The sequence below is a fragment of the Macaca mulatta genome, chromosome 20 (assembly GCF_049350105.2).
Source record: "Macaca mulatta isolate MMU2019108-1 chromosome 20, T2T-MMU8v2.0, whole genome shotgun sequence".
NCBI lineage: Eukaryota > Metazoa > Chordata > Mammalia > Primates > Cercopithecidae > Macaca > Macaca mulatta.
This window is the reverse complement of record NC_133425.1, coordinates 80070807-80093345: the sequence shown is the minus strand read 5'-3', so window position 1 is coordinate 80093345 and position 22539 is coordinate 80070807. Positions and strand designations below refer to the sequence as shown.

The window sequence follows — 22539 nt, the reverse complement described above, 5'->3', positions numbered from 1 at the left end:
TCAACTATAAAATGAAGGCATGTTGGACCAGACAACCTCTAAAACTCTTCCCATCTCCAAAAGGATCTCTTGGATCTAAAAAGGATTAAGAAACACAGGTTTGAAAATGTCATCAGCACGGTGGCTCACACCTGTAATCCCAGCACTTTGCGGGGCTGAGGCAGCTGGATCACCTGAGGTCAGGAGTTAGAGAACAGACTGGCCAACATGGTGAAACCCTGTCTCTACTAAAAATACAAAAAAAAATTAGCTGGGAATGGTGGCAGGCGCCTCTAATCTCAGCTACTCGGGAGGCTGAGGCAGGAGAATTGCTTGAACCCAGGAGGCAGAGGTTGCAGTGAGTGGAAATCGTGCCATTTGCACACCAGCCTGGGTAAAGAGCAAAACTCTATCTCAAAAAAAAGAAAAAGTCATCAGACTAATAATGCATGCTACAACAGGATGACTTTGAAAACATTATATTAAGTTAAAGCCAGACACAAAGAGCCATAAATTGTTTCTTCCATTCATATGAAATGCCCAGAATAGGCAAATTACCAGACACAGAAAGATCATGGTTGCCAAGGGCTGGGAGGAGAAGAGAATGGGGGAGCGGGAGGCGGGGTTGCTAATGAACATGAGCTTTCTTTTAGGGATGATGAAACGTGCTAAAATTGACTACGGTGTGAGCTGCGTACACAACTCTGTGAATATACTAAAAACCACTGATATGCATACTGAAATACAGAAATTCCACAGCATGTGAATTATATCTCAATAAAATAAAGTTTTAAAGAAAGGTCAGTACTTGTATCAAAAGAAAAAATTTCATTTCTTTACTAGGCTTTACGAATCAAAGCCCAGTAAGTAATGGGTGCTAGCTGATATCTACTGAACAATCACTGTGTACTTTCAACTTCAGAAGGTGGTGTGGGTGGTTCTGAGGACATCTGGAGATGACACTGTCATCAAATAGTGAATGCACAGCAGGAATTTCACTGATTTAACAACATGCACTGAGCATCAACTATCCACACGGGAACTATGCAAGACTATGAGAGTAAAACTTTGAATACAACACACACAGGGGTCTGGGCAGGGTGACATTTACAGTTTTATTACAGTGCAAGCCAACTGCAAGCTGCACTAAGTGCCACAAATGGCGGAAGCCGACAAAGGAAGAGGGAGGAAGAGAAGTTTTGTTCCCCCACTAACAGGGCTACAGCAAAATTCTGCTTTACTTTCTCGGGGCAGAGAGGTCCTGAGAAGGGAACAGAGCAGACAAACTATCAGAAAGTCACCCTCACAGGCAACCTCTTTCCTTGAAATTCAAACGTCAAAGTACTGCAACTGAGTGTCTACTTCTCTGCCTGTCTGTATATTCTATTTCTACTATTAAAGTGCTATCAAAAAGTAATCATTTTACCTTTCAAAGTATGGTTTTCAACAGGTTGGCTGTATATTAAGTGTTTTCATGGAGATTCCGAGCTAAAATTTCATTCAGAAATTTTAGATTGAATTCAGATGGAATCGCCAAATTAGAAAACATGATTCACTTAACAGAAACCCACTTTTACCAACTTTCCAGTCCTGTGTCTATAATAGAACTGTATTACAAAAAGGCCGTTAAATTTTAACTCGCTTTGCTCTTAACTAGTACTAAACACCAAGGTAATATAGATAGCCCTCATTATTGAATAACCTGCTGTGTAAAACTGCTATTGTATGAAACAGAGCAGATAAATTAGGGAGTAAATTCAGTCAACTTTATCTGGGATAGCCCTAGCACAAGTTCAAGATTCTACCTACTTTCATATTCATTACAATCACCTTGGTGCTGACCTTAAGAAAAAAAGAAATGGAAGAAGAAACCAACAAAAAAGAAACTGTAACAGCAGTTTTATCTTTGCTGGGGCCAAGGATGAACAAAAGAAGAGGCTGCAAGGGGGCTCAATGTCATTCTGGGGAATGACAGAACTGGTATCTTGATTATGGAGGTGATTACACAAATGTATATGCCTGTTAAAACTCATGGAAATATACACTTTAAATGGGTGAAATTCACTGCACATATGCTATACCTCCATAAAGCTGATTTCTTTTAAGTACAAGAATCGAGTTAGCTCCATCTTTGTCTAGCCAGAAGTTAATGCAGTACACTTGGCATAGAGGAGGTGCTCAAAACAGCTTTATTGAACAAATGAATTCAGGAAGAGGAAGATGAAAAAACCCACACAAATAAAAAGCTCTAAGGACAAGGAATAACTTCTCCATACTACATAGCAATCATTGCGACTTCCCAGATGTCAGTGGGCTGACAGTCTTAACTTGACCACTCTGAATGGTGTTTTTTGTTTTTTTTTTTTTTTTTTTTTGAGACGGAGTCTCGCTCTGTCGCCCAGGCTGGAGTGCAGTGGCCTGATCTCAGCTCACTGCAAGCTCCGCCTCCCGGGTTCACGCCATTCTCCTGCCTCAGCCTCCCGAGTAGCTGGGACTACAGGCGCCCGCCACCTCGCCCGGCTAGTTTTTTGTAGTTTTAGTAGAGACGGGGTTTCACTGTGTTCACCAGGATGGTCTCGATCTCCTGACCTCGTGATCCACCCGTCTCGGCCTCCCAAAGTGCTGGGATTACAGGCTTGAGCCACCGCGCCCGGCCCTCTGAATGGTTTTTATTCTCATGTTTTTATTATCACCAGAGATGTTCCAGCGAGGAGTACATCTTTCATTCTCAAATATAATCTTCAAATAAATATAATCAAGAAATAACACTTACTTTTAAAGTATAACACTTAAACTTATATTTTAAAATATAACATGTATTCAAGATAAGTGAATTAAGCTTTACAGAACACTTTAAAGGAAAACCTATTTTGACCTAGAGAAAAATCATTAACAACTACCATGTGATCCATTTCCCAAGCTAAAGAGAAACCACTTTTCATAATCTTAAGTTTATAAGGGGGAAAAAAGGGCCACAAAAACCCTTGGATGTGATCAGAAGGTATTGGGGCAGGTCAATCCTTTTAAAATTGACTTTTATTCCCCATCCCCCGTCTTTGACCCTCAAATAAGACCACCTGCGTCCAGTGTGAAGCAGGCATGCATCCTGTATTTCTTGGCCCCTCCCTTCTGCTCAAACTGTCTTTCTAGGTACATTTCAATAAGAACCACGTATTCGTACTCAGTTTCACTTTGCTGTCAATGACAGGAACTCATGTTCCTACAGACAAAAAATTATCTTTTAAATTGATGTACTATAAAGTTAAGATGACTGAGCCGGGCACAGTGGCTCACGCCTGTAATCCCAGTATTTTGGGAGGCCAAGGCAGATGAACCACTTGAGGTAGGGAATTCAAGACTGGCCAACATGGTGAAACTCCATCTCTACTAAAAATACAAAAATTAGCTGGGCATGATGGAGTCCGCCTGTAATCCCAGTTACTCGGGAGGCTGAGGCAGAACTGCTTAAACCTGGGAGGCAAAGGTTTCAGTGAGCCAAGATCACACCACTGCACTCCAGCCTGGGCGACGGAGTGAGACTCTGTCTTAAAAAAAGAAGACTGACAATATCAAATATTGGTGAGGACAGAGAAGTTGCGTTCTCACACACTGCTAGTGCAGATAGAAAATGGCATGGCTGCTTTGAAAAAGCCTTGCAGTTTCTTATAAAATAGAATATACGCTTACCACATTTTACCCCCAAGAAATCAAAACCTATGTCCACACAGACACTTCTACATGAATGTGAACAGCAGATTCAAACAGTGGGAACAACAAAAATGTCTATCAAGAAGTGAAGAGACAAGCACACTGTGGGACATCCATAAAGGAATACTACCCAGTACTGAAAAGGCTGGAATCAACACTCAACATGGCTAAATTTAAAAAGTTGGGTCAGGTGAAAGAAACCAAACAAAAGAGTACAGTTTGTGTAATTTTGCATCAATATAATTCTAGAAAAGGCAAACTTTCTTAGCCTACAGTGACAGAAGCAGACCACTAGTTGCCTGGACAAGGTGGGGATTCATGGTAAAGGGGCATGAAGAAACTTTCTGGGCAATGGAAATGTTCTGTATCTTGATTGTCGTGGTAGTTACTACTTCGTTGTATATGTCTACCAAAACTCAAACTGGGCTGGGCGTGATGGCTCCCGCCTGTAATTCCAGCATTTTGGGAGGTCAAGGTGAGAGGATCACTTGAGAAGAGTTCGAGACCAGCCTGGGCAACACGGTGAAACCCCATCTCTACTAAAATACAAAAAATTAGCCAGGCATGGCAGTGTGTGCCTGTAGTTCCAGCTACTCGGGAGGCTGAGGCAGCAGAACTGCTTGAACCTGGGAGGCAGAGGTTGCAGTGAGCCATGATCGCGCCACTACACTCCAGCCTGGCAACAGAGCAAGACTCCATCTCTTAAAAAAAAAAAAACAGCCAGACTTTGTGGCACATGCCTGTAGTCCCAAGTTACTTGGGAGGGCTAACGCAGGAGGATGGCTTGAACCTGGGAGGTCAAGGCTGCAGTGAGCTATGATCACACCACTGCACTCCAACCTTGCCTAAAAAAAAATACAAAAACCCTCAAACTGCAAACTTAAAATGGGTACATTTATTGTATTAAATTACACTTCAATAAGGTTGACTTTTTAAAAATTGTTATGCACAATCTATGTAAGGAAGATGAAGCAGTACCATAATCAAAGCTCTTGAAGACCAAGGGCCACAGCTGTAATCTTTCATTTACAGAAGAATTCCTCAGTACACTCTATTTGTTAATCTCTCATTTACAGAAGAATTCCTCAGTACACTCAATTTGTAGGCATCCACACGCTGGGATTTTTAGTTTCACATTCCTTGGTCCAAAGACTTCCCTGTGCTACACACCACCACCTTAAAAACTGTGCATCATCACCGGGCGTGGTGGCTCACACCTGTAATCCCAGCACTTTGGGAGGCCGAGGTGGGAGGATCACAAGGTCAGGAGATCAAGACCATCCTGGGTAACACGGTGAAACTCCATCTCTACTAAAAATACAATAAATTAGCTGGGCAAGGTGGCATGTGTCTGTAATCCCAGCTACTTGGGAAGCTGAGGCAGGTGAATCGCTTGAACGCAGGAGGCGGAGGTTGCAGTGAGCCAAGACTGCGCCATTGCACTCCAGCCTGGGCAAAAGAGCGAGATTCCTTCTCAAAAAAAACAAAAACAAAAACAAAAACAAAAATTGGCCATCATCAGCCTGTAATCCCAGCACTCTGGGAAGCCGAGGCGGGTGTATCACGAGGTCAGGAGATTGAGACAATCCTGGCTAAGACGGTGAAACCCCATTTCTATTAAAAAATACAAAAAATTAGCTGAGTGTGGTGGCAGAACCCTGTAGTCCCAGCTACTGAGGCTGAGGCAGGAGAATGGCGTGAACCCGGGAGGTGGAGCTTGCAGTGAGCCGAGATCGTGCCACTGCACTACAGCCTCAGCGACAGAGCAAGGCTCCGTCTCAAAAAAAGAAAAAAAAAATTGTGCATCATCTTTTTATTCTGCATCTGTTTTCAATGTAACTGTGCTCCACTCTGAAGCCTCTGTCCCATTATTACTCAATCACTTCAGATTATTCTTGCCTGGCTCAACCTTTATTACTGCCGAGCTTCTCGGACCATGTACTCAAACTCCACACAAAGACAATTACTGCCAAAAACAATGAAGCAAATCTATAGTGTTTCCATTAAACAGAATGCTACATGGGCAGAAGTTTGTAAGTGCCATCTGTTCTACAGGATTTTTCACTTAATAAAATATGCTGGAACCAGACCAACAAAAGGCCAGCTACTGAAGGCCACCTGCCAGGAAGGAAAGCACATCGCTACAGCAGAGCTTCGTTTTAAAGGACATCCATGAAAAAAGAAGCCTAACTACAGAAATGATTTTCCTCTGATTTGCTGGCCACTGTCAACAGACTCTTCAAATATCCTAGAAAATCGAGGACTGCCTAATGAGAAGTACTTATATCAGCTGGTAAACAGACTCCTCTCCTTCCAGTTTTAAGATTAAGTACAGAACTCCCCCCTTAATGAGCTGCTTTGTTGTCAATGGAAAGCAAAGTTACTTAGAAGGTTTGGTTTAAGAAGTAAAAAGCTGCAAAATTACTATCTGCTGAAAATAAAAGACCGCAAAAAGAGGTATGCTAGCTAAGGAAGGAGTCCACTATTTACTTTCTCAGTTTAACCTTCACCTAATGATCTGTCGAAACATGCCCTCCAAAGATTTAAATTATGCAAGTATAGCTTGCTTTACCAGCACAAATCCTAATAGTTTGCATTCCACTCTTTAATTATGTATTTAAGTTCATGGATATGGTCTGAAATCTTTTATTAGAAAACTGTTAACTCCAGACTTCAAAGTCCCCCTTATGAGACCAGCATCCCCTGGAAGAAATGTTTTCCACCCAATCGGCTTCCTATACTCTATTTTCCACATAAAAGCAGATAACCCACCTGCGGTGGTACTCACCTAGCAGGGGAGCAGCATAAACCACATTGGACAAAGGCCTAAGACAACAGTCCTCGAACCTGGCCACACCTCAGACTCAGAGTATCCTCAGGCCATACCTGCAACAATTCTGGTTTCAGTGGTCTAGGGTGGAGTCCAGGCCTCATTCAGCATTTTAAACACTTTACAGCTGGGAGTTTAGAATCACTGTGTAGGGGCATTCCCGTGATCCAAGAAAAAGCTCTATCACTACAGGCAACTAAGAAGGTGGGAGACACTAAGCAGAAAACAGGAGGATGAGCAGAGCTACTTCTCCACTCAGCCATGCCTCCCAATTAAAAAAGAAATTATAAAATAATTTGAGGTAATTATTCACTATAAAAAGTTGATGAACAACATCCAGAACAGATGTCTTTAAAATGGGAACTCTTTTAGTGCTTTTAAGGGTTTACTGATCATTAACGACTTAATAAAGGCAAAAAGAACAACAACAACAACAACAACGACAACAACAAAACTGGCTGGGCGCGGTGGCTCATGCCTGTAATCCCAGCACTTTGGGAGGCCGAGGCGGGCGGATCATTTGAGATCAGGAGTTTGAGACCAGCTTGACCTACATAGTGAAACCCTGTCTCTACTAAAATACAAAAATTAGCCGGGTGTGGTGGCGGGCGCCTATAATCTCAGGTACTTGGGAGGCTGAGGCAGGAAAATCACTTGAACCCAGGAGGTGGAGGCGGCAGTGAGCCAAGATTGTGCCACTGCACTCCAGCCTGGGTGACAGAGAGAGACTCCTCAAAAACAACAACAACGACAAAACTAGAAGTCAGAAGAAAAACTTTTTTTTCTTTTTTTTTTGGTGAGACAGTCTCATTGTGTTGCCCAAGCTGGAGTGCAGTGGCGCAATCTCAGTTCACTGCAACCTCTGCCTCCCAGATTCAAGCAATTCTCCTACCTCAGCCTCCCGAGTAGCTGGGATTACAGGCATGTGCCACGATGCCTGGGCTAATTTTTGTATTTTTAGTAGAGACGGGGTTTCACCATGTTGGCCAGGTTGGTATCGAACTCCTGACAGGTAATCCACCTGCCTCAGCCTCCCAAAGTGCTGGGATTACAAGCGTGAGCCACCGCACCCAGCCAGAAGAAAAACTATAATGCAACTAAAGTAGAAGTAATATGACAGAAAAAATTAAACTCCTGCCAAACACAGTGGCCCACACCTGCAGTCCCAGCTCCTCAGGAGGCTGAGGTGGGAGGATCCCTTGAGCCAATAACTTTGAGGCTGCAGTAAGCCATGATTGCACCACTGCGCTCTATCTTGGGTCACAGAGTACAATCCTGTCTCAATAAAATAAATTAAACTCACAAGCAACTCTTCAGAAATGTCTTTTGAACAAAAGACGCTTCTTTTGTAATTAAACTCATCTCTCATTTGCTCTTTTAATTCTCTGAAATCTAACTTTCACTACCAACACTCCACTTTCTCAGAAATAACCTTCCAATCCAAGATTTCCCCTTCTCAATGTAGTCAAGTTCTCTGAAGCATCCACAACTCTACAAGACAACTAATCTTCCACTCTCTCTCTCATCATTGTTCTCCCAATCTCTTAGGTAAGAAACTTTCAAAATACCAGAAATGATATACCCTTTCCATCACAAATACTCTAAGGTGATCATGAATCCCAAATTTCTGGGACCATCTCAACAAAATATCAAAATGTTCAGAAAAACTGCATTTGGCAAGAACAGCAACTGAATGTATTAAATTAAGCATTACAATTAATTAATCCATACTGAAATCACATACAACTGAGAACCAGAGAACAGGACCTCAATGAATCGAAAGCAGTAGAAGCACTTTCCTGAACACACACAACTCAGGAAGATCACTAAGTGATTCATCTCCTCTTCATTTCTACAGTTACTATCCAGCACAGGCCCCAATGACCCCACCTATGCCTGGGTATCTGCAATAACCTAGGTGGTGGCCTCCTCCTATCTACCTAGTAAAATGCTTGGCACCTAAGAGACTCACAAATGCTGACAGAATGGCTCACAGTCATCGAACAGCTGGTCACCAAGCTAAATCGACACTTATTGAGCACCAATGACATAAAAAGGACATTAAAAAGCAGTTTAAGATGTTTAAGCAACGTGTCCTGCCTTCAAAGAACTGGGGCCAGGGAAGGGAAGGAGGACATACAGCTAGTGTGTACTAATGTTCATTGAGCTCCAGATAATGTTAAAGGCATTTATTTAATCAACATATTTCATTTAATCTGCACAAAATTTCTAAAAGGGATTCCTCATCTTTTTTGGGTGGCAGCAGACCTCCTGAGAAACTGATGTAAGGGAATTAGGCCCACCTCCTAAAGAATGCATGTACACACATTTCTGCCTATGATTTCAGAACTTCACAGACCCTCTGAAGCTCCCAAAGCCCAATATTACCTGCTACTCAAAGTGAGGTCACCAGGCCAGGAGCCTAGGAATTACCCAGGAGCTCAGACAGCGCTCAGGGCTCACCCCAGGTGTACTGAATCCAAATGTGCATATTCACAAGCCAGCTGATTTTCAATGGACTTTCAAGTTTGAGAAGCACTGCTATGCTCTATCTTATGTAATCCCAAGCCTCTACTATGAAGCAAGCACACTGCTATCACAGTGACTGTCCCTATGGCTATGGCTCTGGACTTCTATTTTAAGTTGGGTAACCATTTATCATCCAAATTAGAGGCATATTTCAGAGTGAAAGGATCATTATGATGAATTATGCTGGGATAAGTTTAGACCAGGACATGTGGTCACTCCTCTAATTGTAAGGTGTATATAAAGGTAGAATCTTAACTCTTCAACTTGGTGTAATGGGTGTCTCTGCCTACCAACCTTGCTGAAGGTTGTGCACCTAAGATCCTAGTAACTCAGTAACTCTGCATTTATTCATTACTCTGCTGGTAAGCCTTCATGCAGGCAGCTCCCTCATCCCCTATGCTGAAGAAGTCTTACTTGTCCTTCAAGGCTCAACGCAGGTATCCACCTCCTCAAAAAGTGTTTCTAAACCCTATTTTGGCCAAAGCACTGTTCACATTTCACAGTAATTCTCATTTACCTATGTCTCTGTGAACGAACTGTTATCTCCTTGTGTCAGTCTGTATTTCGTCGACTGAAGCACAATACTGAGAACCTAATAAAGATTTGCTGAATGATGAAGACGAAAACACTTTAAAAGTTCAGAGAAACCAACCTTGCCTGAGATTTCACAAACAGAAAATGGAACAGGATTGGAACCTGGGGCTGACCTCATGGCACAGACACATTAACAGTTAGGGAACAATAATATTTAAAGAAGACTGTAAGATGCAATCAGACAGTACAGATGATTTGTCAGGGAGAAAAGACAATCTTCCAGTCTGAGGAGTCCAGGAGGAACTGGCATATCTGGAAAAGGAGAGGGGGGAGAGACATTACGCTCATGTGGGACAGAAGCGAACTGGCCAGCTCCCCTTCCTACCCTGTGGGAGAGTGGTCACCCAGTTCAGAGATCAACACACACCCACCCCCAGGCCAGATGGGAGCCCCGCCTGGCATGCCACCCTCCTCGCCACAGTGCTCTGGTTCAGGGACGACCCAAAGGGCATGAAGCTCAGGACACTGCCTAGAATTCTGGGATGCACACTCACTCTCTTGGTCAGGCTGGTGTGACGGAGGCTGCGCCCAAATGTGAAGCCTGCAACTGCTGTGGCCATTCCGCCATCTTGGGGGAAACTAGCCCTGGGATAATACTGACATGCAGAATGAAAAGATGAAGAAATGCAAAGTGAAAAAATGAAGTCAGGTCCTCAAAACTCTAACTGAATGGCTGAATTAAACTTTGAAGCCTGATCTACCTCTGGAATTTCTAGTTATATGAGCCACTAAATCTCTAGTTTATGGTGTAAACCAGTTAGAAAGCTGAGCTCTACTTTTTTTTTTTTTTTTAAAGGGAGGGCACCCTAACACATGAACAGGGTAAGCAAAAAAGGAGATAAAAGGATAGCTGGGCAGCAGTGACCAGAGAATTCATATAAAGCAGTAAGATCACCCAGCTGGGCTCACTGGCTCATGCCTATAATCCCAGTGCTTTGGGAGGCGGAGACCCTATTCCTTCTCAAGACTAGCTCATTACCCATCTTCATTCTCTGAATTACTACAAAAGAACCTGCCACATGCACCACATAATTCAGCACTTAATTACACATCTTGTAATATGCCCAGTTGTTTCTTATGCCTTAGCTATCCATTATACACAAGGGTAAGGATACTTTGGTTATCTTCCTGGATATCTACAGCAGTAGCTAAAATAGTTGGCCTTCACCAAACTTAAGCCAGCTTATTGATAAATATTTTATAAATGGGCCGGGAGTGGTGGCTCACGCCTGTAATCCAAGCACTTTGGGAGGCCGAGGCAGGCGATCCTGGATCACTTGAGGTCAGGAGATCGAGACCAGACTCACCAATATGGTGAAACCCCATCTCTACTAAAAAATACAAAAAGTAGCTGGGCGTGGTGGTGCATGCCTGTACTCCCAGCTACTCAGGAGGCTGAGGCAAGAGAATCACTTTAGCACGAGAGGTGGAGGTTGCAGTGAGCCAAGATTGCACACTGCACTCCAGCCTGGGCGACAGAGCAAGACTCTGTCTCAAAAAAAAAAAAAAAAAAAAACTAACAATAATAAACATATCTTTTAAAATATTTTTCAAACATTTCATATGTAGAACTTGTTTTGGATATTACTTTTAAAATTTAAAAAAAATCATGTTTTAAATATCTCCTTAATACCCCTTAGCAAAATATACCTCTCCCTTTGTCCCAAAAATAATCCATGAATTAGGGATGTTCATATTTCAGGTTACAATAATGTGCTTTATTTGCTCTAGAAAATAAGATAATTCACAACAACTAAAAACTGGACCCAAAAAAACCTGCCAAACATTACCATTTTTTAGTACGCATATACTATAACTTGTGAATACGCGGCAGTCCTTAAAAAACAACGCTGAAGATTAAGTTAAGGCTCTTGAGATATAAAACAACAATCGCAAAGGAAAATATTTAATGGAAAAACATTCACAATGTAAGAAATGGAAAGCCACGCATGGTGGCTCACGTCTGTAGTCCCAGCGTTTTGGGTGGCTGAGGAGGGAGGATGGCCTGAGCCTGGGAGTTGGACGCTGCAGTGGGTGAGCTATGATCTGGCCACTCACTCCAGCCTGGATGATAGACCCAGACCCCATCTCTAAAAAAGAGGAAGAAGTAGGAAAAACTTCTTACTAAACAAGTATCATTCCACATTTTAAGAAGGAAAATACTATACCATGAACACCCCACAACAAGCTGGCTCCCGCCAGCCACCCACCTCCCGCCAGCCACTGGCCACCCTAAGGCCTTCCCCTCCTCTAGGCACCATTCAGGCCTTCCACACTTCTCAACTGGGTCTCTGCAACAAACTACCTCCGCCTCTGTGCTCACCCCTCACCCTCCAAACTGCATGTGGCCACCACAGAGCTGTCTCTCAACTCAACCTTACTGTTCTGGTGCCCAGAAAAAGCCTTTCAAGTCTCCCAGAACTTTTCAGACGAAAAGGCTCTAGCAGAGACTACAAGACGCACCATGCACCTTCCCAGCCAACCCCCAGCGCCGCAGCCCCACAACTCTCCACACCCCAAATGCACTTCAGCGACAAGGCACACACCACGTCTTTCTGCTTTGGGCGCCGTTCTCTTGGGCCCCTGCTGGCCTGGATGACTGCGCACATTACAGAACTCAGTTCCAAAGGCTCATCTTTGTGAACTATTTTCCTCACAAACATGAGCCAAGGTGTCCCCGGGGACTCTCCTGTGACCGCCTCTCTAACTCTGGAACCTAACAGTTGATTCTCTAGCTTCTTGACCACACTAGACCGTGGGCTTCTGAATATGTCCAATGTGGTATGCTTTCATGAATGTGTTTGTTAATAAATATTTCCTAAGCACTCACCACGTTCTAGGACTAGGGGCCCTAGCAGTGAACAAAGCAAACAAAAACCCCTGCCCTCACGGAGCTTACACTGGGGGAGGACAAGAGAGTGACCCTGAGACACGTATGTCAGGATACCGGATATGTAGGTATTAGGTGTGAAGTGCTCTGGAGAGGGAGCAAGGAGACAGGGGGACAAGTGTGAAGGAGGGCGCGATTTTACAGGTGGGTAAAGTGGGCCTAAGACGATGGCACAGGCACAGAGACTCACTGAAAGTGGGGGAGCAAGCCACAGGGACAGAGGGGGCGAGCCTGTCTACAGACAGAGGGTCTCGGGGAGAGACAACGTGTTCCCCTCCATTTCGGTACAGACAATGCCTGCCACACAGCTGAGCTCAATAACTAGCGGGTGAACGATGGCTTTGGCTGAGACACCTAAAGTCACAAAGGTGGGGGAAAAGATCAACTAACTGCAGCAAACCAACTGAAAAGCTCTTCCCATGTTTACCGCTGACACATAACTGGGCCCTGTACTGGAAAGTTCGGCGGCTCCACGGATCTTGGATTTGGGCGACAGCTGCATTTGCTCTAGGAAGGCCTGCGAGGATCACCAGCATGCCCAAAGAGCCCCCGCAGCCAAGCGCTTGCCAGTAACGCTGGTGAAGGCATTCTCTCTGCATTGCTAAGTGTCCTATGATCTCCAGACTACACTTGTTGAGAAAGAGACCAAGGAATAAAACAAAATAACTTATATGTGACGTGCGAGTCAGTCACCTGGATTCAAGAAACGATCACAACAGAGGTAAAGAGAGCACCGAAGAACCTGAAGAGAAGCTTAGGGGTCACACATGCACTCTAAATGCAGAAATGACAATCAATCTGATACTTCGGGAAGCAGCCACCACTTCTTCAGCTCTCATTACTATTTCTACAGAAGGCAAATCTGTCCCTCGTGGTCTTGCATGCTGTGGTCCTGAACTTCATGCCTAGAACTATTACAGAAACACCCAAAACAACCAGAAGCAGTCCTGAAAACAGTGAATGACAACCAGCTGTTCTCTGTTTTCTTCATCTGGTCCCTGTCAATTAACCTATTCATTGGACAAATACCTGAGTGCCCATTGTGCTAGGCAGTGGGGACACTGGGGGAGCCAGACCACACCAGACTCAAAAAAGCCTTCCTGACCGACAGAGCAGCCAGGCCGGCGGCTGCTTCCGGCTCATCCATGTGGTGTTCGCCTCTGCATAAGGCACAATCTCCACAGACACAGCCATGCCTTCCTTCTGCTACTCTCAGGACAGGGCCCACACAGGCCTCTCTACACAGCTGACCACCTTCAGAGGAAGGACAGGGCATCTACAAAATCAAAGTATAAGGGCCCTCAAAGCCTGCCGTGCACACAAAATACTGCAATTTGTTTCCCTTCTCATAGAGAAGAGATCAACTGATAAATATGCTAACTTAAGTCTATGTTTCCACCCAAAAGCAGCAAGGGCAAAGAAGCACAGCTGCAAGGTGTTTCTGTCCACCTTAAAAAGCAAAAGTCATGGGATGCGGTGGCAGGTGGATCACTTGAGGTCAGGAGTTCAAGACCAGCCTGGCCAACACGGTGAAACTCCACTTCTGCTAAAAATACAAAAATCAGCCAGGCATGGTGACGTGCACCTGTAATCCCAGCTACTCGGGAGGCTGAGGCAGAGAATCGCTTGAGCCCAGGAGGCAGACATTGCAGTCAGCTGAGATCTTGCCACTGCCTGGGTGACAGAACAAGACTCCATCTAAGACAAAAAAAAAAAAAAAATCTAGCCCTTTCTCACCGCCTAAAACTCTAGTTACAGGTGGAAGAAAAGTTTGTGCTGCTGGCACCTAACTTACATCGTTATGGCACAGAAGAACAAAGAGGTAAGAAGCTAGAGAGAACCAAGCGTAATTATTTCAGCACCAGTTTGGGAAAAACCAGAGACTAGAATTTCCTCACCTGACAAATCCATGACCAACAACAGCAAAAGAGAGCAGGAATTCCTGATGGCGAATTGGCTTACTGCTACGCACACATCCTCGGAGACGCTGACAACAGGCTTCAGGATGAATTAGACAGTTCCAATTCTCTGGGACATCAGGTGCTCACAGTTACACTGAGCTGTGGGGGAGTGTGCTGATCCCATGCTGTCCACAGGGGTCCTATTTCAAGATGTGGGGTGCAGAGCACCAGCCAGAGCAGCTCTTAAGGCTTTGGGGAACACATCTGTACTTACATTTTTAAAAACATATGTTTTTTGCAACTTACAAATCCCAAAACGGGCCCCGGCACAGAGCAAGTGCTGGGCAAACGCTTGTTTAAAAGGCATTAATTATTTACTTAACGAATGCCAAATCAAACTGAAATCTCATTCTGAAGACACAACATGACAGATCTTCAAAGTGGCAAAATGTCAGGTTTCTCATCTGCTCAGAATTGTTCCACAATTCCACTCAGCACTAAAATAAGTTAGTATCACACTCAGAGTGAGAGGCACAATCCGTATCTTCGTTGTTGTTCACATCTAACCTAGACTGGAGATGTAACACTTTGTCCGAAATATGATTTCGTTATTGCTATTCATGGGAAAGTGCTCAACAAGTTAAAACGAAAAAAGCTGTACACAAACCCATGCAGAGGATCTGCAACCTGAGCCTGGCTGGGACAGCCTGGGGACCTGCTCACAGGGATCCTTACTCAGTGTCTTTGAGTGGCACCCAGGGTGCCAGGTGATTCTGGTGTTAGAAGAGGGCATTCAAGGATCACAAACCTAAAAACACTGTTAAACCCAATGATTCCAAATTTCTCAAGTTTACTGCCAAAAGTACTAAAGGAAACATTTAAAATAAGGTAACAGAAGTCAGCTAAGTTTTTCTTAATATCTTCTTTAGTTTCTACAAACATCATCGGGACAGATGTTTGTGTTTAAAGGTGCCTCCCCCTCAAAATAAACGGAATACGCCCCTAAACGACCTTCCCTACTACTCTATCCAATTATCACTGACGACACCGAAGGGCTACTTGCCTTACATTAATCTGTCTCAGAAGTCCCCAAAAGAAATGCCCTACTTCTTTCCCCTCAAAGTTATGAGGCTTAAGATGCCAAGGTGAGCAGAGAGTCGAGTCCCAGTTATGCAGGAGAGCCTAAAGAATCAAATCCCTGACAACTCTCAAAGCATCTCAGGAAGACCCCTGCACAATCATCTCAACCCAGCAAACTCTTTTTTTTTTGAGATGGAGTCTTCTCTGTTGCACGGGATATAGTGCAGTGGCACAATCTGGCTCACTGAAACCTCTGCCTCCCGGCTTCAAGTGATTCTCCTGCCTCAGCCTCTCCAGTAGCTGGGATTACAGACATGCGCCACCACGCCCAGCTAGTTTTTGTATTTTTAGTAGAGATGGGGTTTCACCATGTTGGCCAGACTGGTCTCAAACTCCTGACCTCAAGTGATCCACCTACTTCAGTCTCCCAAAGTGCTGGGATTACAAGCGTGAGCCTTGCACCCGGCCTCAACCAGCAATCTTAACACAGAGCGTTGCTACCAACTTAACTCAGTCCTGAGCTTGGATTATCAAATTCTTTACTTCTCCTCTCCAGACTCCCGGCTAACCACTTCACCCTACACACCACTTCAGCCACAAATTTCTCTGTTTCCCAAACAGGCTGCAGGCTTTGAGCCTGTTCCTCTGCACATTCTCCTCCACATGCCCTTGTCCGTGTGCTTCTCTGCCTGGAAAACTCCAGCTCAAATGTCACCATTTTAGAAGAGACGTCTTCCCAGCTTTGCCTGACATTCAGTCCCACTCTCCTCCTTTTTCCAAACACCTTATACCTAACTCCTGAGTCATGCAACTTCTCTCCACCTCCATTGCACGTTCTGAGTCAAAAGTCCAAGGACCCTGCTCTAAATGATCTCCTCACTGCCACTGCAACCCCGTGAGTCCATTCTTCACTGGGCAGAGTATGATCCCAAACGGCAATCTGATTATGAGGTTCCATGGTCAAATGTTGTACCATCCCAGCCGGGCGCGGTGGCTCACACCTGTAATCCCAGCACTTTGGGAGGCCGAGGCGGGTGGATCACGAGGTCAGGAGATCGAGACCATCCTGGCTAACACAGTGAAACCCCATCTCTACTAAAAATACAAAAAATTATCGGCACGTTGGCAGGCGACTGTAGTCCCAGCTGCTCAGGAGGCTGAGGCAGGAGAATGGCGTGAACCCAGGAGGCGGAGCTTGCAGTGAGCCGAGATCGCGCCACCGCACTCCAGCCTGGGTGACAGAGTGAGACTCCGTCTCCAAAAAAAAAAAAAAAAATGTTGTACCATCCCCTCTTCCACACTTTTCTCAGGATAAAGACAGTAACATCTAACAAAGACTGCAAAACTGGATGGTGCGTCTGTCCTTCCCCTCCAGCTCTGTGCCCAAGACACATAGGTTCTTGCTGAGTTCTCTGCAGTGCTCCAAATTCCCTCCAGCTGAAGGTCCACCGCACATGCTGTCCCCACTGCCTCATGCTATTAACGCATCACTTCCACGGGAACCATTCTGACTTCAGATCGTATTCCCTTCCTTTGGGAAACATCTCTCAGTTTGGAGTGTCATGTATTTAACTGTGATTATCTGATTAAAAACTGTCTTCCTCACTGGACCCATAAACTCCTCGGTGGGAGAAACAATGCCTGTTTTTGCTCATTACTCCCTCCTCAGTGCCTGGTACACAGCGGCCACTCAGTAACTATTTGCTGAATGAATGAAGAAACGAATGAATGAATGTTCTTGACTATGTTGTTCACATTTGTGTTACAAGAATTACCACCCTAAAACTGGATGCACCCAGTCATCAGCCTGCTTCTCTCCCTCGCTACCCGCTGAACCTGTAAAGCACAGGAATTCTCTTCAGCTCTACACTCCTAACATCCGGCCACCAACATCTCTGAATAATCACAAAAGATATAAAGTCCTTCATGTGTGGTTCTGAAAAAAAGTGTCTAATATTCTGCAAATTCATTCTAAACAAAACAGTAAACCACACTTGGAAGCCCTGATTTTGCATTTTATTACAAGTCAGAAGTAGTTCGATGTGGTTCTCTCTCAGGAGTGGGCCTGAGCTGGGGAGTGTTTTGTTTTTTGCCATTGCAGTGCTCTGATGAAACAAAGTGACAGAAGACAAAAATATGATTTTGAAGAAGATGGAGAAAAATTCAGGTTAATTACCCGGTTTCTCATTATTCCCTAGGGCAGGTGACTTACCAATCTCCAACTAATAAAAAGTTTGTCCTCATAAATCTAGTGCAAAGGCAATGGATGGACAAGAATCTGAATGTGAATCAGACCTCCTTTATTGTTTTTTGAGATGGAGTTTCACTCTTTCACCCAGGCTGGAGTGAAGTGGCGTGATTTTAGCTCACAGCAACCTCTGCCCCTACGGGTTCAAGCTATTCTCCTGCCTCAGACTCCCAAGCAGCTGGGAATATAGGTGCCCACCACTATGCCTGACTAAATTTTTTTATTTTTAGCAGATATGGGGTTTCACCATGTAGGCCAGGATGGTTTCAAACTCCTGACCTCAGGTGATCCACCCGCCTCGGCCTCCCAAAGTGCTGGGATTATAGGCGTGAGCCACCATGCCCAGCCCAGGCTTCTTTTTACAATATGAACACCGGACAGCATGACTGCTATTAAGGGGGTGGAAGTCTTCAAAATATTTCTTTTCTTTTCTTTCTTGACATGAGTCTCGCTCTGTCACCCAAGCTGAAGTGCAGTGGCACAATCTCAACTCACTACAATCTGCACCTCCCAGGTTCAAGGGATTCTCCCACCTCAACCTCCCAAGTAGCTGGGACTACAGAAGAGCACCACCATGCCCAGCTAATTTTTGTATTTTTTGTAGAGAAAGAGTTTTGCTATGTTGCCCAGGCTGGTCCCAAACTCCTGAGCTTGAGTGATTCACCTGCCTCAGCCTCCCAAAGTGCTGGAATTACAGGCGTGAGTCACTGCACCTGGCCTAAAATATTTCTTAAGAAAAAAAAAATTGTTTGGACAACATGTTATAAGTTTTGACAGCACTTCCACAATCCCCCGCATACTGGATCCTGATAAGCCACTTTAATCTCCTGAATATCTGCTTCATTCCCTGGCAAAATTAGGTAAAAATAAGAAAACTGACTTCAGTAGATGTTTTCAATAATTTTGAAAACAAGGTTTGCTCAATAAAGCTCAGTTCAGTGACTAGACAGAACAGAAATACTCCAATGGAAAAAAGCATAGAAGACACACACCAAACTGACGATGAAGGATCAGAGAGGAAGGGAATGACTTCTACTTTTCACTTTAAATACTTCTGTGCTGTTTTCGTGTCTTAAAAATAGCATGTCATTGTAATAGAAAATAAAATAAAGAACTTCATTGTACCACACACAATATTTAGTGGATAGTAACACATTATAGTAACAGATTTTGTAATTAGTAACATTAAAGTTTTTAAACACGCATTTCATTCATTCATTCTGTAAATGCTTATGGAGGAACTACTAAGGGGAAGTCACAATGTGAAAGATTATGCCTTCATCAGTCTCTTCCAGAAAACCAGTTTGGCAAAGTAGAAAAAGCAAAGGATTCAGGAGTCAAAACACCTGCTTTCAAAAGGTCCTGAGGGCCAGCAGCCATGTGACCTCAAGTCACAACCTCTCTGGGTCTTATCTTACTCATCTGTAAAATGGTTATAATAATACAGGACAGAGTTGCTGTAAAGGCTCAAACAAGCTACGGCACTTTCTAAACTATGCAGTTCATAGAGTTTATAGGCTTCAAGTGATGACTCCTGCAATGCTTAGTATTTTGTAATAAATATGTTCCTCCTTGTCCAATAATCACATCTACCCAGGCCTACGTGAGGTCTTAAATAAATATATATATAGTCTTTGCAGCTATCTAAGGGAAATTATTACTTAAGATATCAAGAGAAGGGGTATATAGGAACTCTCCGTACTTTCTTCTCAATTTTGCTGTGAACCTAAAACTGCTCTAAAAAATAAGTATTAAAAAATTGTTTCAATGTACCAGAAGTTTTTTATATTGGGCAGGAATCTCAAAAACCTCTAGAATTGAACTTCATTTTGAAATTCTCTTCTACTTTTAACCAAAACTTCAACATGTCCTATCAAAAGTAAAAAGACTGATACTTTCAGAATGAACAGGGAGGCTGGGCGTGGTAGCTCACACCTATAATCCCAGTACTTTAGTAAATTGAGGCAGGAGGATCCCTTGAGGCCAGGAGTTCAAGACCAGTCTGGGAAACACAGGAATCCCTGTCTCTACAAAACAACAACAAATTGTTTTTTCAAAGAATGAGTTGGGAGGCTGGGTGCAGTGGCTCCCGCCTGTAATCCCAGCACCTTGGGAGGCCAAGGTAGGTGGATCACCTGAGGTCAGGAGTTCGACACCAGCCTGACCACCATGGTGAAACCCCGTCTCTACTAAAAATACAAAAAAAATTAGCTGGGCATGGTGGCTCACACCTGTAATCCCAGCACTTGGAGAGGCCAAGGGGGGCAGATCACCTAAGGTTAGGAGATCAAGACCAGCCTGACCAACATGTTGAAACCTGTGTCTACTAAAAATACAAAAACTGGGCCAGGTGCGGTAGCTCATGCCTGTAATCCCAGCACTTTGGGAGGCTGAGGTAGCTGTATCACCTGAGGTCAGGAGTTCGAGATCAGCCTAACATGGTGAAACCCCATCTCTACTAAAAATACAAAAAAATTAGCTGGGCACGGTGGCAGGCGCCTGTAATCCCAGCTACTCAAGAGGCTGAGGCAGGAGAATCGCTTGAATCTGGGAGGTAGAGGTTGTAGTGAACCGAGATCGTACCATTGTACTCCAGACTGGGCAAGAGAGTGAGACTGTCTCAAAAAAAAAAAAAAAAAAAAAACCAAGGGCATAACATGTCTGTACTCAATATACACAAATGAAAAGGAGCCCATCTTCATAAAACAAAGACAAATGGGAAACAAAAATCTAGCACCATCAGATCACGAAGAGAGAGAAAGGGAAGGAAGGAGGGAGGAGTCAGCTAGAAGTAAAAACCAGGTACAAAAGGCACAGGAGTGGCTGGGCATGGTGGCTCACACCTTTAATCCCAGCACTTTGGGAGGCGGGCGGATCATGAGGTCAGGAGATCGAGACCATCCTGGCTAACACAGTGAAACCCCATCTCTACTAAAAATACAAAAAATTAGCTGGGCGTGGTGGCGGGCCCCTGTAGTCCCAGCTACTCGGGAGGCTGAGGCAGGAGAATCGCTTGAACACGGGAGGCAGAGGTTGCAGTGAGATGAGATCACGCCACTGCACTCCAGCCTGGGCGAGAGTGAGACTCCATCTCGAAAAAAAAGAAAAAGAAAAAAAAAAGGCACAAGAGTGGGGACCCTCAGTTTGTTACCACAGATGCTCTCACTTCAAAAGGGACTGGTTTTGAGACTCCTGAGCCATACAGTACAGGCTTAAGGAGATGTTCCTCCAGCTCATGCCAGAAAAATAAACTGAGAATGGATCTGAAGAACGACAACCGATAAGGCTGTAGACACAAGCCCAACCTGGAGGAGACTGAGGACTCTTAGGAGTAGCCATCATTACAGTGCAGACGGTGGCAGGTGCTGGGCCCGTACTCCACATGTACACTCTCCTAACAATTTTCATGTGAGCCCAAAAGGGAAAGTCGAGGAATTCAGGCTTTAATAGCCCCAAACCACAGTTCTATCTCAACACCTTACCCGCCCTATTCCAGGAGAGGGCAACCAGGGCATGATGTTTCAAGACAGGGCAGAATGGCAGTGCTGGTAGAGCTTCCAGGTTCTCAAGTCATCTGATGAAAATGGGATCATGGCCCAGGAGCTTTCAAATAGCCAGAAAATAGCCAGTTCAGAAAAAGTCTACGATCTGAAGATTCTATATCAAGGTTTACGATAAATTCTACATTTTCTGGTCCTTGAAACAAATACTATACACAAATCCCATGGGCTACCTTTATTTTCCTACACTAACTCTTCATCCAGCCTGTATTGACAGAAATGGTCACAGAAAGACCTTTTGGGAGAACACTTCAATAAACAGGAAAACTGCAGTCCAAGCACATGTAAGTCTTTGGAAATGAACATCTACACTGCTGAAGTGGCACTAAAGTGACAAATGACAGTAATCCAATGGCCCAAGGCCAGCAAATTCCATTGTAAACAGATTTATCTGTTTTGTGCGATGGTGATTCTTGCATATGTGGCAGTAAATAGATAAGTAACAGCCTAATTACAAATTCAAAAGCAAGCTCTTCCCACTATGTTTCATATTTTGGTATATCATCCGTAAGAAGTGCCCTCAGCAACCACGTTTAATGTGTCACTTGAATACCAGCAACCATTAACAGGAAGTACCGACATGTCTGAAATTATATCTTTAAAAACAAACAAACAAACAAAAAAACAGAAACAAAAACCCTGATGTAACTAATTCAACTGGAGATGATACCACTTTTCTCAATTACTTGAATGTTATATTCTGAGCACAGCGCAATGAATGTGCCGCTTAGGCTTGGCATTAAACAGCAATCATTAAGCTTAGTAATCCTTTTCTCCTTTAAGTTTTCCTATGTGAATCACTGCTTAAATCCTATCAGTTCCACGTAACAGAACACTAGAATACATGTCCTAACTTTTGCTTTAGTGAGGAATTTAGAATGTGGTAGGCCCGCTTAGTATTCACCGGAATTTCAGTGCACTGCCCTCTCAACGAGATGGGCTCAAGAGCATGAAGGTGAGGTCCTGGTACAGGGTGGCTGCTCAGATCATCTGTACAAACCATTCAGGCGACCACTGGCTCACAAACTTAAAACATCTACTCTTAGGACATGTTTAAATAGCTTGCTGTCACTAAGAAAAGGAAAACTGTTATCTCCAAATGCCCTGTCAACATTTCAAATAATTGTATTTACTTCAGCTGCTCATTACGTGAGACTCTAATAAAAATCTCTCTCTTTCAAGAACTAACACTAATCCAGCTGTCAGCTAGAAACAGATAT

General features: G+C 44.0%; 1 protein-coding gene and 1 long non-coding RNA gene across 7 annotated transcripts in view; both read right to left on the bottom strand.

The window, feature by feature from the left end:
- USP10 (ubiquitin specific peptidase 10) overlaps nucleotides 1-22539 on the bottom strand; it is an 80891-nt gene that overhangs the window by 54666 nt on the left and 3686 nt on the right. For 2 of the 6 annotated variants that reach the window (XM_077987031.1, XM_077987033.1), the window contains exons 2-3: nucleotides 10135-10236; nucleotides 9699-9892 (exon numbers count right to left, since the gene is read on the bottom strand). The exons of 3 other annotated variants lie outside the window; for them this stretch is intronic. In XM_077987031.1, coding sequence (XP_077843157.1) covers nucleotides 9699-9758 — 60 coding nt within the window. In that variant the 5' untranslated portion in view covers nucleotides 9759-9892; nucleotides 10135-10236. Of the gene's footprint in view, nucleotides 1-9698; nucleotides 9893-10134; nucleotides 10237-21241; nucleotides 21363-22539 lie in introns of all 6 variants that reach the window. One more of the 6 variants, XM_077987032.1, reaches the window with a different exon arrangement.
- On the bottom strand, nucleotides 18178-20403 carry LOC144338307 (uncharacterized). Its single transcript, XR_013412305.1, has 2 exons — nucleotides 20087-20403; nucleotides 18178-19948 (listed from the first exon to the last, which is right to left on the bottom strand). It is a non-coding gene; the product is annotated as an uncharacterized LOC144338307 (long non-coding RNA).